Source organism: Nesoenas mayeri (assembly GCF_963082525.1).
Source record: "Nesoenas mayeri genome assembly, chromosome: 11".
Taxonomy (NCBI): domain Eukaryota; kingdom Metazoa; phylum Chordata; class Aves; order Columbiformes; family Columbidae; genus Nesoenas; species Nesoenas mayeri.
The window spans coordinates 19260700-19274601 of NC_137563.1; the positions used below are offsets into that span (position 1 = coordinate 19260700).

Genomic DNA, 13902 nt, shown 5'->3' on the forward strand with positions numbered 1-13902 from the left:
AAATCAACCACCTTGAAGCATTGCTGTGGCCTTGACCACCAGCCCTCTGTATCCTCTAGTCGCCCTCTCTCATCCCAAAATGGGACACTGGCCTCTCTGGAAAGAGCAAAGGCCAAAGAGCCTAAGGGATGGGAGAGCTGCCAGCAGCTCCAAGACCTTGCTTTTTTCTCCATCCCTATAAAACCAGTTCCCCAGCCACCCTGGGCTGCAAGAGGCTGAGCAGCTGAACCTCATGGTCCCCTTCCATGAGGCACGTCCAGCTCCTGGTGAGTGAACGTCCCTGCCACAAGTGACGGAGTCCCAGCCGCAGCCGGTAAGCACGTGCTAATTGTCACCCGGCTGCTTTGGCCAAGCACTTCTGCTCGTCAAGAGCTGTTTCCTCCTGGTTTCGCAGACAGGGAGGCTACGTGGTAGCTGACCCATCTAACCCAGCTGGAAAAAATCAGTCCTGACTTCAAGTCTCTTACTATTAGTGAATGCTTAGAAATTGGGAGCGAGCAAAGCTCCCGGGACCTGCCACATCAGAAGTCTGCTCTGAACCGACTCGAGGCTCAAATGGCCTGGTGTCCAAGGGCAAAGGGGCTCTGGGACACATGCAGGGACGCTTCTCCTCCTCTCTACCTCTCTTTTCATCCCATTCTTCTCTGACTGGCAGCCAAAACATGAACACACTCTGTTGGCAATGTGAGGTCTGCAGAGCGCCTGGGGCTCTCAGCCTGTTTCCAAGCCGGCTGTGGAAGCTCACTCTGGGTTAAATTTCATTTTCCATGGGCTGTCTGAGGGAAAACACTTAGGAGGTCTGCAGATTGCTGTAAAAAGTGAACACCATGGCTTCAAACAGTAGGTAGTACTCCTTCAGGGCTCTGCTCCACAGGGATTCAGCTGTAGCCCTGCAAAGCCTTCACTGGCACAAATCCCCTTTGTCACTTCCAAAAGTGGGCTCAGCTCTGTAACAACAGTGGTCACTGCCTAACTGCTGCCTGGAATGTTATCCAAGCAAAATACATTATTTAAAAAAATAAAGTTCATTTTAAGACAAATTTTTACTTGGTGCTACCTTGGGCAAGGAGGGAAGGGAGGAGATGGGCCAGTCCTCCCTCACACTTTTCTCTCTTTCACTTTTCTCTATCACATCACAGCTGTTCCATCATGTTAATCTGCAGAGATTGTCTTTAAATTTCGGAAATGAAATGATTTCTCGCAAGCCGGGATTGGGGTTGGGATCCGCGCTCGTTTTTTTCATGAGCAGAGAAGAAAAAAGGGAGAAACTCATGTTAAAGCCAGACTGGCCATCTGGAAAGGAGGTGCTTTTCTGCTGCCATTAATTGCTCACTCCCCAAGGCCCGCGATACGGCTGCAGTCAGAGGAAATAGCAGGAGTGGGAGTGAGGGCAGGATGGGAGCAGGGAAAGCTGGAGGGGCCGAGGGAATTACACAACGAAATCAATGCCTGCTCTGTCCTCGGCCTCCTGATTTAGGTGACTGATGACTGCGTGACCTGGGCTGGTTCTGGTACATCAGCAAGGCAGCGCTTGTGGGCACCGCTAGCAGCTATTCCTCAAATTAATTAACATCATTAATACCACTAGGAAAGAGAGGAACAAGCTTTTGGACATGCCAGCCCTCACATCTCCAGGCAAACAACAGTTGCCACTCGTGGCTGGTCCATATGGCTCGTACAGAGCGCTGAGTCCCGGCTCTGCCTCCAGCCGGACCCCGGGGATGGGGAATGCAGTGGGAAAAAAAGATGTTTCTGCGGTTTAGCTCCTCGACGGGCTCACACAGCCAAGCATCATCGCTGCTGTCCCCCGAAAGGAGGAGAAGAGCCCCCGGGGGGTCAGGCGGGGCTTACGGAGCACCCCCCGGGCTCCAGCCCTCCCCGGGGCCGGCCGTGCGGGCGGACCGCGGGGCTGGGGGCTCCTTCCTTCAAACGTTCCCCGGGGGGTCGGGGGACCTTCCGTGTCCCCTGAGTGGGTTGGAACGGCGACGGCTCCGCCTCCGTGCGCGGGGCGGGGGGCGGCGGGGGGGCGGGCGGGAGGCGGTGCCGCCGCTCGCCCCGCGCACACCGGAGCTGTCCGAGCGCCGGTGCTGCAGCTCCCGCCCGCCGCTCCGCTCCCCGCGCTGCCCGGCCCCGACATGGGCGGCCGGGAGAAGCGGCAACGTTGATCCCCGGCAGCCCGGACAGCCCGACCCCGCGAACTCGGCTCCGCAGCATCCCGGCTCCTCGGCAACTCGGTACTCCGGGACCCTGAGAACTCACGCCACAGCATCCCGGCTCCTCGATAACCCGGTACTCCGGGACCCTGAGAACTCACCTGCACAGCATTCCGGCTTCTCGGTAAACCGGTACTCTGGCACCCCGGGAACTTGATACTCCAGCATCCCAGGAACCCACTTCCACGGCATCCTGACATCCCGGGAACTCACCTCCACAGCATCCTGTCTCTCTGGGAACCTGGTACTCCAGCATCCCTGGAACTAGGCTCTGCTGACCCTGGCTCCACAATAACCCAGTGCTCCGGCTCCCTAGGAACTCACACCTGCAGCACTCCAGGTTTCCAGTAACTCCTTACTCCCAGCACCCCAGCACCCAGTATACCTCATCTCCCTGGCTCCCTCTTAGCCCAGCTCCCCATAACTCAGCACCTCCTTCTTCCCCACTCTTCCGCACCCGAGGTCCCCATCTCCCCATTAACCCCAGTTCTCCCAGCAGCCCAGATCTGTCGTAACTCCGCACCCCAGCTCCCCGGTATCTGTGCTCCCCTGACCACAAGGCTCCCCGGTCCCCCGGGACCACAACCATGGCGTTCATGGTGAAGAGCATGGTGGGGGGGCAGCTGAAGAACCTGACGGGTGGCCTGGGTGGCGAAGAGAAGAGCGAGGGAGAGAAGTCTCCAGCCGAAGCGCAGGGCATGACCCGCGAGGAGTATGAGGAATATCAGCGGCAGCTGGTGGAGGAGAAGTGAGTGTGACCGGCACTGGGTACTGGGACGGGTCGGACCTCCGAGGTCACGGCGGGTGATGGGTCGCTCCCTCTGCAGCCCCCATACATGGGCGGGTTGGAGGGGGAGACAGCACTGGGGGCAGCAGAGCTATGAGGGAGTTTAATGAACCCCCTAATCCCTTAATCCTCTTCCTCGCATGCGAGATGGGATTGTTTCCTCCTTTCAGGAGGAAAGAAACTGTGGGGAATTGGGACTTCGCTGGGGAGATGGAGGGTACCTGGGTTTGGGGTGGGGGGAATAGAGATGCGCACACCCAGGGACTAGGGGCAGCAACTGTGGGTAACTGCCCTGTGTGGTTCGCAGGATGGAGAGAGATGCCCAGTTTGCCCAGCGCAAGGCGGAGAGGGCCACGGTCAGGTCCCACTTCCGAGACAAGTACAGGCTCCCCAAGGTACGGCTGGGCACTGGGCTCCCTCGGCTGGGTGGGGGTTTAAGCTACAAAGACCAAGTGCAAACCAGTTCCCCTCAAAAGCATCCTTCCCCCAAATCTCAGCCCCTTCCCATCACTTCTGAGCACTGCTAGCCACCAGCCTCAAACAGTGGGACCCCCAACACACACCCTCTGCCTTGCTTCATCTTGCTCTATTGTCCCCCAAATCCGGCTGGATGAGGGAAAGGCGCCTTCACCCCAGACTCCCAGCCCTGCAGCCGGGAGCGGAGCCACAGTTACACCTTTCCAGCTGGATTAGACAGCTCCTCTCTCCACATTATTTGGCAAGGGTTTCCCAGCCAAATTCCTATTTTCGACTTTCTGCCCAATGAATGATTCACTAGAAACAATTTAATCAAGGGATAATTCAGCCATTCTTGGAATTGCCACAAGCTCTTCTGCCCCCAAACCCACCCTTTATTCAGTGCGAGTCTCTCAGTGGTGAATACTCTAAATTGGAGCTGGGCTAATTTTAGTTGAGAAAGGTCAGCTAAGCCAAGTGATATTGTTCAGATTGTTTGATGGTGTTCAGACAGCCTGGATGCCCACCCCACTGCTTCTCACGTCCCTTTCATTGCCAGCAAATAAACAGCTGGAGGATGTATTTTCCCCCTGCCAAAAGCAAGAAAAGGCAGGAAGATTTGGAGTTTTTGGTTGTTTTTTTCTTCTCCAGGGGAAACAGGGATTTGTTCAGATCTGCCCCTCAATCCTTTCGCTGCTTTCTCATGCTTGAGATGTCCCTTCTAATCTCTCGACAAGTTTCTTCTGCTCATTACTGATCCCGCTTGGCAGCAAAGCCTCCCTGTGGCTCTCCAGCGCAGAGCTGACCCCCAATCTCCGGTGGGCACGATCGTTAAGCATACGTGTAGCTTAATTGGGTGCCTAAACCTCCCTGACCACTCCAATGCGAGCTGGAAGCCAATTTACACTGATGCTGGCACACTCGAGTTGTCACCTCAGCTCTTGCTGTGTCGGTTGGAGTGCTGGGCTCTGCTCAGCCATGTCCCCTCTGGGTCACCATCCCACCCACAGCATCAGGATGACTGGGAGCCCCCGGGACCAACCCACACAGACCTTAAAATGGAAAGAGAGCCCAAAGCCCATGCAGACCCCGCTGTGAACCTTGCACATGTCTTTAGTGCCCCCCAGACCTCCATTGCTCCCCGCAGCATCCGTGCCTGACCTTCTCCTGGCCCGTTTCAGAACGAAACAGACGACAACCAGATCCAGCTGGTGGGGGGTGATGTGGAGCTGCCCAAAGAGCTGGCCAAGATGATTGAGCAGGACAACGAGGAGGAGGAAGAGAAGAACTCAGTGATAGGCCAGCTCAGCAACATCCAGAACCTGGACCTTGATTCCTTGAAAGACAAAGCTTCAGCCACGCTAGAGGACCTGAAGCAATCGGCCGAGAAATGCGCTGTGATGTGACCCGGCTGACCCCCCCTCCCCATCGACGTGACGATGGGCGAGAAGGGAGGGGACGCAGTGAAGGGTCTGGCGGTGGCTGTCGCCCGCGGCGGGGACCCTACTGATGTTGTCACCCTTGCCTTGTGTGAGTCGGGTCCTCCTCCTGAGCCATGTGAAGCCTCGAGTCCCTGACCCTCATGTCCCTGATGTGTGGTTTTTGTTTCGTTCTCCGCTCTGAGGTCAGAGCAAAGAGCCAGCATGTCCCCCCCGTCCCCAATGCCTCCCCCTGTGCCCGTGGCAGCAGGTGTCTTTAGCCAGAGCTGGGGGGGTTGCAGGGAAGGAAAGCCCCGAGTGACCTTGGAGTGTTATTGAACGGGAAGGCGAAGGCTTTCCAGCAGCGCGGTGGCCATACGCCGTGTCTCTGCCTACACAGCTCTCCTAGAAATGACAGGGAGGCTCCAGTTTGCTTTGCAAGGACAAGGCACAATGAGAAACATCCCCCCCCGGCTCCTCGCATCTCATACCCATCACATGAGAAATAACATCCCATCCGTAAAAGAAACACCAAGCGCTTTGCCCTTGAGTGTAGGAGCCAGCAGGAAGGACCTGCTACCTGATCCCCTCCAGCCCAGGGGGAAGGGGGGTGCTGAGGGCCAGGGGGCTAAAACCTGAATTAATGCCAGAGAGAAAGAAAACCCCTCCCTGGTGCCCACTGGAACCCACACCACCCCTTCACCGGAGCGGCAGTGGCAAACGCCCCCTCTCCCGGGCTGGGATCCACTTGTGTGCTTGTTCCTTCCAGGAGAAGAACAAAGTGATAAGGGAAAATCTCCTTCTTCTCCGTTGTGCTGTAGTTGTGTGCTGTGCTGAGTGTCTCTCCACCTCCTATGCTGTCCCCGTGCCATGGTACTGTCATAACCGGTGGAATAAATACCAGGAGATGTCTATGCATTTCTTTCTCTCCTCCAGCAGTACTTTCCTGAGAAAGGTTTTGGGGTGCCCCAAGGTATGAGGGGTGTAGATAGATCAGGGGCAGGGGGGAGCAGTGATGGGAACTCAAGGGAGAAACCTCTTGCAGCATCACCCAGAAGGCAGCATCACGCCTGGTTGTGGACGGGTGTTTTGCCATGTTTTGTACCGAAGGGATGCTACGAGTCGCCCTTTGTCAGCAGCCGGGTTTAAAAGCAAGCACAAGCCCCAGGTTTCACAGATTTGGGGCTATTTTAGTCAAAATCCTTCGGATCACTCCCCGCCTCAGTCTCACGGGCACTGCGGGGCGGCCGTGACGCTGCTCCGAGCAAGGACACATCTCTGCAGGAACGAGACCGTGATAAGTACAGGTGTGACTGGAGCCGGAGCGGCTCCAGCCCATCAGCATCCCAACGGGCGGTGGGCTCCCGCGGCCCGGCTTCCTGGAAAGACCTGGCACAGGCTGGGAATTCACTGCCCCAAATCCCAGCACAGCCGATTAACCACAATCTGCTTTTGCAGGGGCGGTGGGTCATCCAGGAAAATGCAGGGGAGGGTGCTTGGAAGCTGTTTCATTACTATTATTATTATTGCAGCAGGGATGCTGGATCAGACCATGCCTGGGAGAGCCAGGAGACTGCTTTTTGCCCTTAGCACCCTGGAAATAGCATGCTGGGGCCAAGGAGTCCTGAGAAACTCCCAATACCCTCCCAAGCCAGGTGTTGTCTCACCCCTGAGAAGAAACCAGCCACCTCTTTGGCCAGCAGGACAGACAGACAGAGGCAGCTCAACCCCTTGGCTGCAGCTCAGGAAAACACACCGTCTGCACCCTCGGACCCACCTTTTATTACTTTCCCCACGGCTGGACTCCACGCTCGCTCCCGACCCACGTGCCGCCACGTAAAGGCCGCGTGAAGCTCGGCGGGTTTATTTTAGGAGGCACCATGACCCCCGGGCATGTGAAAAACAAGCAGCACGCGCTCGCCCCGCTCGGCTCCGCGATGTGCTAAGCCTCTGTGAAGTGTTCCCGGTGAAGCACCCGGAGCTCCAAGGATGCTCCGAGCGCACAGCCCTGCTGCCATCACTGGTCTGGTGCCTGTACTGGGAAGCAGAATTTGGGATGGGGTGCAGGGGCAGCAGGCAGCTCTCCTGCCCGTACCCTGCCCGTTGAGAGACACATCCCATTGGCCAGCAACCCCCATGGTCGGGTCCCCAAGCATCCCACCTGCCTGCACGCCATACAACCACTCCAGGCATCAACACACGGGCTAAAATCTTAAAGCGAGGAATTAGTGCGGATTAAAGCAGAAAATCTATTTTTTTCTCTTCTATGCCGTAAATCTCTATATAATTCCCTAACCTATGGGACCAGGTTAGGGGGGATTTGTCCAAGCAAGCCCTTAACTGGGTGCTGGAGGATCGCTGAGGGCAGATGAGCTTAGAAATAACTGCCCTGAGGTCGGGCAGAGCTTCGTGCACCAGATGTGGAACAACCCCCCATCACACAGCCGCAGGATCAGGTCTCCTTTCTGCTGGTGAGCGCGGGATGATGCGAGTGGCTTCCCCAAAGCATTACGTGAGCAATTGTTTTAAGTGCTGAAGCAAATAAACCGCCATAGAAGGATGGGGGATCTCCGCTCTGAATGCTGCATTTTCCTTTTTGCAGGCAATTAAATCTCCCTGCGAGCTGCTGCGGGAAGGGATGGCCCCGTCCATCCCACTGCAGCATCACTGGTCCAGATATGGGGATTAATCCAGATTAAAGAGCCCAGGAGGCTCCGCATAGTGACCCAGCTTTCCCCAACCCTCTTGTTCTTTAAACCTCAGTGTGCGCTCGAATCCAACATCACCGAGTAACCCAGGAGCTGGCAGGAGGAGGGTGACAAACCCATCTGACAGAGGCCACTGCTGCTCGCTTTGCGGGCAGCGACATTTGGGCAGCACCCACCCCAAGCCGAAGCTGGGGAACCGCGAGCTCTGTCACCCCCCGGGGAAGCAGCCGGAGCTTTCCCTGCTTCAAAAGGCTGCGGATTCGGCCGCGTCTTCGGCAGAGCGTGAAGGCAGATGCGATTATCCGCGCCGGCTGCCGCAGCCAGCCGGTTCAGCCATCCCCGGCAGCGCTGCGCTCGCCACGGGCCGGGGGAGGGCAGGGGGTCTGAAAGCTCTTTAAAGCCTCAGGATATAATCTCTGCTCAGAATAATAATAACAATAGTAAAAAGGACACAGAAATGCCTTGCTACATCTGCCTGGGAAGCTCTCCGGCAGCGGCGCAGATCAGCCAGCAAAGGGGTAAAGACCCCATGTTATGGGGGAGCACCCAAGGGGAAAGAAACCTCAGGAAGAGCTGTGCCCATCCTCAGGCTCCCCCCCAAATCTCCTCACCATATGTCCCAGCCCCCCCTGCCCAGCCCAGCACTTCCTCACCCGCCACAAAAATCTATTGGAGAAAAATGTGATTTTACATAATCTTTCATGTTGTTCTGCTCCATGTTTTACACACACACACAAGAATATCTGAAGCGAAAACAAGGTCAAACCTCGCTTTGGCTGCCTGGTGTCCCCAGGGAGTACGGGGACGCAAACCTGAGACTGGAGGACTTGGAGAAACCAAACTAAGTGTTTAATAAAGACAATAAATTACATTCCCTTGAAATACAGTAGATTGTGAGGCAAGTCCCTTGCTTTACAGGACAGGTGGACCTCACCACCTCAGATAAGTGACTTCTGCAGGGCTGGGGAGCTCCAGGAATAGAATTCAGAAATGGGGGTTGTCAGAGCCCTGAGGAGCAGAGCAGGCAGGACGCCCCGGCTCTGCCTTCGGGGAGGTATCGCTGTTCACAGCCGTGCGACTGTCCCTGAAGGTGACTGAATTCTGCTCATCTGCTTTACTCGACAGCCAGGAGCGCGCTGAGCGCTGGGAACACCTTGTGACACAAATGACGAGCGGTTCGGCACCTGCCGGGCTCCAGCGCAGACAGGTTTGGGAAGCAAAAGCCTTGACCTCAACACTCCAGGGAGGTCGGGCTGGGCCAGGCCAGCGCTCCAGGCTGGCACAGAGGTAGTCGCGGGGTGACAAAGGCACAGCGGGCAGGAGCAGGCAGCGTCCCTGACCCCCTGTCTGCTGGCGGCAGGGTGCTGTGGGTCTGGGCTGTGCATATGCTCCAGAAGAATTTGGGAAGCGTAAGAAACATCCAGCCGACAAGGCAAGAGCCGTATGCGGCTGGCAGGGGGGGGGATATTCTGCCAGAGCCCAGTGCCAGGATAAAAATACCCAGGCCGGTGCAGCCAGTGGAGGGAATTAGAGTGGAATAACCTGCCTGCTGCAGGCAGGGGAGGCTGCGGCAGCAGACGGTCGAGGCAGGGCTGGGAGGGGACAAGGTGACACCAGCGTCCACAGAGAGGGGCAGATGGCCCTATGGACCCACCTGGGGGTGTGAACCCGGGGATGAGCCCCCCCCGAGGTGGTTACCCCGCCATGGTCAGGATGAAAGCTGACGGCTTCTTTGCATGGCAGCGCCGGGGCGGTGACAGCATCCTGCCGGCTGGCTCCTGCTCATCACTGCAAGGTACAGACTGTGCGGGGGGACAGAGCGCTGTGACACACTGTCACCCAGCCCGGGTGGGCTCGCAGGTGACCCCACGCTGCGGGAGAGGAGGGCATGCAGCATCAGGATTACCCAGGGGCAAGCACGCTCCCCCCAGCCCCTTTCGCCTGTGATGGGACGAGAGGGGACTCACCGCTCCGGACGGGCTCTGCCAGCGCCTCCTTGCCCATGGACTGTGCCTCCCGCATCTGCCAGGAGAGAGGAGCGTTTTCCAGCCTGCAACCCCCACAGCGCGCTCCAGAGCACCCCCAAGCAGCTGTACCTTCATCTGATCTTTCAGGTACTCAGCTCGGGCCATCAGAGTCTGGATCTGGCAGAGAGAATGGAAATCCCTTCAAGGCCACGGCGCGGGGGACACACCGCTGTCCCCAGGCTGGCACTCACCTCCGCGTGGAGCAGCTCCCGTCGCCTCCCCGCCGGCTCCGCTGCAGAGGGAACAGGGACATGCCAGGGATCAGCCACGGGTGCAGGACACGTCCCTGTCCCTGTCACAGCCACAACTCACCAGCCAGGAGCAGCAGCAGCTCGCCCAGGCTCTGCTGGTAGAGCTCTAGCGTGTCACCGTCATCTTTGCCTTCCTCCTCCTGCAAGAGACCCCAGGGGCCACGCTGCCACGCTGCAGCTGGGGGGATAGGCTGGCTGCCTCCCCACCCACATTTGCTCTTTCCCCTTCCACTCAAGGGGAGAGGGGACCCCCGAATCCACAACTCACCTTGGCGATGGCAGCAGAAGCCATTTCCAGCGCAGTGCAGAGCCGAGGCTTGTCCTTGGCCATCTCTGCAAGGGTACATTGCAATGAGGAGCACCCCAAGGAGGGGAGGCCACCCTTCAGCCCCAAATCCTGCTGGGTGCCCCCTTCCTGCTCTGACACTAGGGAGTCCCCAAAAAACCACTACCTTTAAGGAGCTCTCTGGCCGGGTTCCCTTGCTGCAGGAGGTTCTTGCTGCTGGATGTGACCAATGCCTTCAGCTCCTCCGCTCGGGAGATGTATTGACCCACCTGATCATAAAATGGGGGGTGAGGGGATCCCCGCCACGGCAGCTGCATCTTGCTGTGCTAAGCCAGAGGGATGCTGCCGCCCACCTCCCCGAGGGACTTTTGGCTCACCTTGGCCCGGATGGCTTCTTTCCGGCGAGCATCACTTTCATCTGGGTGGGGGAGAGCAATAGAACAGGGGGGTGCACCCACTGGCCCCTCCGGGGTGCTGCCCACCCCCCAGCACCCACACAGCCCCCCCGGGTGGACTCACAGTGCAGAGCCGGCACAAAATACTCCAGGGCTTTGCAGTAGAGGGAGAGGGCGGCAGAGGCGTCCCCCTCCTGATCCTTCTTCACCGCCTGCACCACCAGATCGGTCTGGCAGAGACAAAGGGGGGCTCAGGGCTTGGCCACCACACATGCCCAGGGACTAGCACCCCAGCACCCCCCTCACCGCCTTGCCAAAGCTCTCAGGGCCGGGGACGTGCTCCATATCTACAAAGGGATGTGTGAAGAAGCACTCAAAGGAGATGCGTTTCGAGGGGTCCCTCTCCAAGAGCTGTCCCAGGAGATCTCGGCATTCCGGAGAGAGTGGCGGCCGGCTGGGAAGCTGGGGGGCACAGGGGCTGAGACCATCAGCCCAGACATAGCCCCCACACGGGGATGGGCTGCGAGAACCCCCCCAGCTCTGTGCCATCCCATGTTACCTCGACAGCCCGGTCGCTGCGGATCTTCTCCTCCAGCTCAGCGAAGGAGCGGGAGGCAAAGGGCGGCTTCCCAAAAAGTGCTTCTGTGGGGGGAAAAGGGAGCAGCGAGTGGGGATGGAGAGGGGGAAACCAGCCCCCAGCCAAGCCCCAGGGGATAAGGTGAAAACCCACCATAAAGGATGACGCCCACCGACCACAGGTCCACCCGCGCGTCATACTGCTGGCGGCACACCATCTCGGGGGCCATGTAGAGCGGGGAGCCCCGCAGAACGTGCTTCTCGTCCCACGGCGACATGTACTGCGCAAACCCGAAATCTGTGTCGGGAGAGGGACGAGAGAGATCAGGGAGGGGTGGGGGGAGAAGGAACTGTCACCACCAGCCCCTCGCTGGGGACCTGCCCTGACCTGCCAGCTTCAGCTGGGGGTTCTCCGGGGCGCTCAGGAGGATGTTCTGCGGCTTGAGGTCCAGGTGGGAGATGTTGTGGTCATGGAGGAACTTCAGGGCGCAGGCTGGGCGGGCAGATGGGCACGTGGCAGGGGGGACACCACAGCAGCCCGGTCCCCAAAACCCCCGGGACGGGGGTCCTTACCCAGCTGCTGCAGGAAGATGCGTGCCACCTTCTCGGGGAGGATCCTGCGCAAGCGGATGAAGCGGGAGAGATCCCCCCCGGCGCAGAACTCCATGATCAGGTAGATGTGGTCACTGTCCCACTGAGAGGCAAGAGGACACTGCTGTGCCGTCCCAGCCGCTCCCACTGCGTATCCCACCCACACAGGCTCTTGCATATCCCACCCACACAGGCTCTGCCTGGGCTGGTTTGCCCAGCGGCTGGCATCGAGCCCCACTGACGCACCCTTAGGGAGCCAGAAGGACCCCAAGACCCGAGCCGGACCAGTGCTGGCTCAGCAACTCCCCCAGTCCCACCTGGAAGTCCTTGAGCTCCACGATGTGCGGGTGGCGGATGGTCTTCAGGATCTCGATCTCCGTCAGCAGGTTCTCCACCGAGGCCCGGTTGAGGCTCCTCTTGCTCACGCACTTGATGGCCACCACCTCCCGTGTGTCCCTCTGCCAGGGGACACAGCCCTGCAGTCCCCTGCGCCCCCACCCGCCACCCTGCGGGTCCCTCCTCAGCCTGCCAGCGCCGCGGGAACCCCGGCAAGCGGGTGACGGGGGGCAGACCCCAGGCTGGGGCAGCAGGTCCCATACAGCAGCTATAGGCACGGTGCCGCATACGGAGGGCTGTAAAAGGGGAGTGTCCACGGGGTGGGGGGACACCCCGCAGCGGTCCCGGCCCTACCTTCCTGTAGGCCTTGTAGACTGTGGCGTAGGTGCCCGCGCCCAGGCGCTCGGTGAGGATGAAGCCGTCCAGCCGCGGGGGGGCCCAGGCGGCCCCGGCCATGCCCGCCCCGGCCCCGCCGCTTCCGCCTTCCCGGCGCGCCGCTGACCACGCCCCCGGCCCCGCCCCCGCCATGGCCCCGCCCCCTCCGCGGGCAGGACGGGGATTTTCTTTTGAGCACATATACAATTTATTATTTTTTTTTTTTTTTTTTTCCTTTTTTACATTAAAAGATCAGACGTGGGGGAAAAAAAATACCAGAGGAGGAAGGGGGTGTAAAAATGCAGATATCTATGTGAGGAGACATCCCCAGACAACAGCCCTGCCGGGCAGCGACACAGAATGGGCCCCGCCAGGGCAGGAGGGGACAAGGGGCAACACGAAGTTAAATCTGCAGGTAACGCCCCTCCCGCATAGATACGCGAACGGTGCTGGAGGGCAGGGGGGGTGAGGAAACCGTCCCCGTCACACCTTGCCACAACGGGCACATGAACAGGCACCTTGTCCCCATCCACAGGGACACTGCATCTCGGGACACAGCTTTTGAATCTAAAAACACATCAAACTGGCTCCCTCCTAGCTGGGAAAAACAAATCCAAAGCAGTTCTTTCCCAGCTGAAGAAGATAATATGTGGGAGGAGGAAGGCAGGAAGGAGCTGTCCCTGGAGAACAATCCATTCATGCTCTGGCGGGCAGGCTCTCAAGGATAGCTGGAGAAGGACATCGCGTGGTGTTTGAGCCCAAGTCTTCACTGCCACGGCTCCTGCTGAGGCCAAGAAAAATCCCTTTTCCCCTCCCTCCCCTGGTTTAAGGCCACGGTGAAGACTCAGCGCCTACTGATCCCTTCTCCACCTCCCCGTGCATGGGAGCACCCATCGGCTGCAGCACAGCGGGGTGTTTGCCATGGGGGAACACGGAGAAAGACATTTCCCCTCCTCTCTAACTCCCCCTGCTCCCAGGTTTTCCTTCGTGCCACATTACCCCGACTCTCGGGAAGCTGAGCAGTTAACAGGTCAAAATGCAGCATTGTGTTAAGTGTAATAAACCAAAAGTACGGTTCCTGCTCTCAAAATTAAAGACATAGACTACATGCAACTTACACCCACCCCCAAACAGCAGATAATCAAATTCTTCATAGCAAAGGTCAATAGAAGAGAGAGAGAAAAATAAAGAACCTGCTTTCCCTCACCTTCCTGCTATAGACAGGGCAAGGGAGGGAAGAGAGACAAACACTCGGTGTGTCCTGGATAGGGAAATATATTTGCTTCAGAGAATGTCTCTCCTATCTCCCCACACCCTAAAATAAGACAGGGAAAACTAACTGTCATAAATGTAACCAGCTGAAGCTAAAAAAACCCAGATCTCTTCTCATCTGGAACCGGCATCACAGAGCTAACATGGTACCCCCAAAAAGTGCATCTTTAGAAAAAAAACAAAAACAAAACAAAACAAAGAAGGTTGGGGT

General features: G+C 58.1%; 2 protein-coding genes across 3 annotated transcripts; one reads left to right on the top strand and one right to left on the bottom strand.

Annotated features, from left to right (window-relative positions):
* Positions 1 to 2800: 2800 nt before the first annotated feature.
* On the top strand, positions 2801 to 4862 carry CPLX3 (complexin 3; the record flags this gene model as incomplete). The annotated part of the gene is made up of 3 exons (XM_080351463.1): positions 2801 to 2961; positions 3308 to 3395; positions 4638 to 4862. The coding sequence occupies 3 exons, from the start codon at positions 2801 to 2803 to the stop codon at positions 4860 to 4862; spliced, it is 474 nt and encodes a 157-aa protein (XP_080207589.1).
* A 3402-nt stretch (positions 4863 to 8264) lies between these two features.
* ULK3 (unc-51 like kinase 3) lies at positions 8265 to 12620 on the bottom strand (the record flags this gene model as incomplete). 2 transcript variants are annotated; one of them, XM_080350990.1, is made up of 16 exons in its annotated part: positions 8265 to 9384; positions 9550 to 9604; positions 9679 to 9726; positions 9801 to 9841; positions 9922 to 10000; positions 10129 to 10193; positions 10313 to 10415; positions 10524 to 10564; positions 10666 to 10771; positions 10848 to 11003; positions 11101 to 11183; positions 11272 to 11415; positions 11506 to 11610; positions 11691 to 11811; positions 12026 to 12166; positions 12399 to 12620. In XM_080350990.1, the coding sequence occupies 16 exons, from the start codon at positions 12618 to 12620 to the stop codon at positions 9368 to 9370; spliced, it is 1527 nt and encodes a 508-aa protein (XP_080207116.1). In that variant the 3' UTR covers positions 8265 to 9367. The 2 variants fall into 2 exon arrangements, with proteins under 2 accessions (XP_080207116.1, XP_080207115.1); XM_080350989.1 differs by having other exon boundaries at positions 8265 to 9453.
* Positions 12621 to 13902: the final 1282 nt, after the last annotated feature.